The sequence below is a fragment of the Stegastes partitus genome, unplaced genomic scaffold, assembly GCF_000690725.1.
Source record: "Stegastes partitus isolate 25-593 unplaced genomic scaffold, Stegastes_partitus-1.0.2 Scaffold2151, whole genome shotgun sequence".
Classification (NCBI taxonomy): Eukaryota; Metazoa; Chordata; class Actinopteri; family Pomacentridae; genus Stegastes; species Stegastes partitus.
In genome coordinates, this window is record NW_007579882.1 from 69,806 (window position 1) to 72,772 (window position 2,967).

Sequence of the window (2,967 nt, forward strand, 5' to 3'; positions counted from 1 at the left end):
CCAAAATTAATCCAAAGCAAAGGCAGAAACCAGTCCAACACCAAGTCTGGAACCAGTCTAAAACCTAGTCTGATGTAAAACCAGTCCCACATCGAATCTAGAAAAAGCCCAAAACCAGACCAAAACCCAGTAAAACCAGTCTGATTATTCATATTTTCCAGATCCTGTTCAATGTGCACCTGTGCATCCTGAGTGACAATAAAGTTGTCTAAGTCTAAGATCAGGTTTAAACCCAGTCTAAAACCAAGTATAGAACCAATTCAGAACTACAACCAGCACCAGTCCATGAACCAGTCCACAACCATTGTAAAATCTGTCTGAAACCAGCTTGAAGTTGGTCTAAAGCTACATTCAAAGTGGTCCAAAACCCAACTAGAAACCAGTTTAAACCCAGTCTACAACCAGTTTAAGCCCAGTTTAAAGCCAGTTTAAGCCAGTTTACAACCAGTTTAAACCCAGTTTAGACCCAGTCTACAACCAGATTAGACCCAGTTTAAAGCCAGTCTGAGACCAGTTGAGACCCAGTTTAGACCCAGTCTACNTTTAGCTGTGTAGTTAACTGATGTTCTCTGACTTTAGCCTTGTAGTTAGCTTCTTTTCATGACTGTAGCTGTGTGGTTAGCTTCCTTCTCTACCTTTAGCTGTGGGGTTAGCTGTCATTCTCTGACTTTAGCCTCACAGTTAGCTTTTGTGTCTTGACATGACCTTTTTAGACCACACAGAATGTGATTCAGCACATGTGACCAACATGTACACGAGCTAAATGACGGACTTTGGTCCAACCTAGTTTCAGGCTCAAGAGGCTAAGAAGCGTTTTTCGTCTGGACGACAGCTCCGTCAGCGTCGCTGGTTTTCTCGGCTGTGCGGCACATCGTCCTCCTTTCAGCTGATTTACGCTCATGTTGGAGATAACGGTCATTATTTTCGCGCGGCGGTCGAAGCAGCGGCTTTGTGTCTCTGATGGATTGTGGAGGCATCAAACACGCTTCCAGAGCGGCCTGTTGTCGCGGCGCATGCGTCCACATGTTCGGCCCTCCAAACACTGGGGAGCCATAAAAGGCCTCTTACAAGCTGGCTGCTTAAATCAAACCCTCGAGTTGGTAAGAGGCTGCAGCAGGCGGGTGAATCATCCCCCGCCTCCCCCGCCTCCCCCAGCCTCATTACAGCTCATTTCTTGGTGCTGCCTGAACGGAGCCACGACTCTGATTGCATTAATATTCATGACAATAATTAGTACATGGAGTACGGCTCACTGAATATTCATGCTATTAGCTCGGGCCTCCTGGATCCCAGTGTGTGTGTGTTTGATTTAAGCCCGGCCATGTGTGTGCGTTGCCGGCGACGCCGCGGCGCTCTGCACCTTTTGTTTTACGACGTCTTCCTCCAGGTGATGAGCAGCGCTTCAAGGCTCCACTCCTGTTTTTTATTGTCGCAGCTCCTCTTTCAATCAACCTTTATTGATTCAGGAAACACGCCGGCGTTTACGATGAAAGAACAGCAGCAGCGATTAGCGGCACAATTAGGAAATAAACGTGACGGCATAATGAGGTGATTGTGTTGATCTGTTTCAACCTGTTTACGCCACGTTTGAATACGTTGTTTATGGAGGACGAACGTGTCGCCGCGTTTCTATTCATCAAACTGAACTGTGCTCCCATATTTATTTCAACATCCTTTCAGTTTTTTATATATTTACAACCTTATTTGTCTTATTTCACTTCCCAACTAAGTCCAAACCAGTTTGAATCCATTCAAACCAGTTTAAACCATTTTACCACCTGTCCACACCCAGGTTAAAACCAAGTCAGAAACCAGGTTAAAACCAAGTCTAACAGCAATTTAAAATCAGTTCAAAGCCAAGTCTAAAATTAGTTTAAAACCAAGTCTAACGGCAGTTAAAAATAATTTTACAGCCAACTCCAAAATCAGCTTAAAACCAGTTCAAAACCAAGTCCAAAAGCAGTTTAAAGCCAATTCTAAAAACTAATTTAAAACCAGTAAAACCCAGTCTTAAATGGTTTCAAAACCAAGTCTTAAACACTAGTCAAAAACTAGGTGCAAACTAAGTCCAGACCAAGCCTAAACTCAGTCCAAAACCAAGTTTTAAAACCAGTATAAAAGCAGTCCGGAACCATTTAAAAACTGGTTTAAAGCAAGTCTGAAACCGGTCTCCAGTAAGCGACCTGACGGTGGCGACTCCTGGTGTTGACGGTGAACGATGTTCAGATCCGACCATTTAAAGTGTAACTCATGAACAGATTCAGGTCACTTTGATTTTTATAACAACAAAACCAACTTTATCCAAAAGGTGCAAAATAATAATTCCAACTAAACGTCTATTTAATGTTCTCTGTGAGTTTTTGAGGAACCTGAACCGGACCTCTTTACGACGCCTGGTGCTGAAAAGCTCGTCTTGGATTCAACACGTGGTAAAAAGTCCAACGACTGTTTGGCTGAAGTTTCATCTAACTGCACAAACTTCCTGTTTTAGGTCAGAACACCTTCGAATATTGATGTTCAGACGCAAAAACCCGCCTCGTTCTCTGTGTGAGGGTTTCAGGTGGTTCTGGTCTCACCTGGATTCTGTCCCAGCTGCAGGCTGCTCATGTCCTTGGTCAGGCCGTTGGTTTTGGGACTCGGCACGGCGGCGCAGGTGGAAACAGCTCGAGGAGGACGTTTGCCAGGAACCTTCACCGTGGTCCTCAGCAGGTCGATCTCCTTCCCGTGGACGTTCTGCATGTAGTCCTGAGAGAACACAGAAGACAGGTGAGCAAACCGTCCAGCGTCCAGCCGGCGGTCTGGAGGCCGGCCACGTCTGAGAACGTCCGACTCTGTGGCGCTCCAAGTCCTGATCCAAGGAGACCTCTGTCCCGTAAAGCATCAGCATGCTTCCTGGGTTTCAGAGCAGAAAGACAATCATCTAAAACCACCTGACACTCAGCCAGAAACCAGTCCAACACCAAGTCT

At 45.5% G+C, this 2,967-nt stretch overlaps 1 protein-coding gene across 1 annotated transcript in view; it reads right to left on the reverse strand.

The window, feature by feature from the left end:
- LOC103374129 (arf-GAP with GTPase, ANK repeat and PH domain-containing protein 1-like) overlaps positions 1 to 2,875 on the reverse strand; it is a 31,424-nt gene extending 28,549 nt beyond the window's left edge. Inside the window, exon 1 of the mRNA XM_008304165.1 lies at positions 2,577 to 2,875. Within this exon, the coding sequence (XP_008302387.1) occupies positions 2,577 to 2,739 (163 nt within the window). The 5' untranslated portion in view covers positions 2,740 to 2,875. The remainder of the gene's footprint in view (positions 1 to 2,576) is intronic.
- Between the last annotated feature and the right edge of the window lie 92 nt (positions 2,876 to 2,967).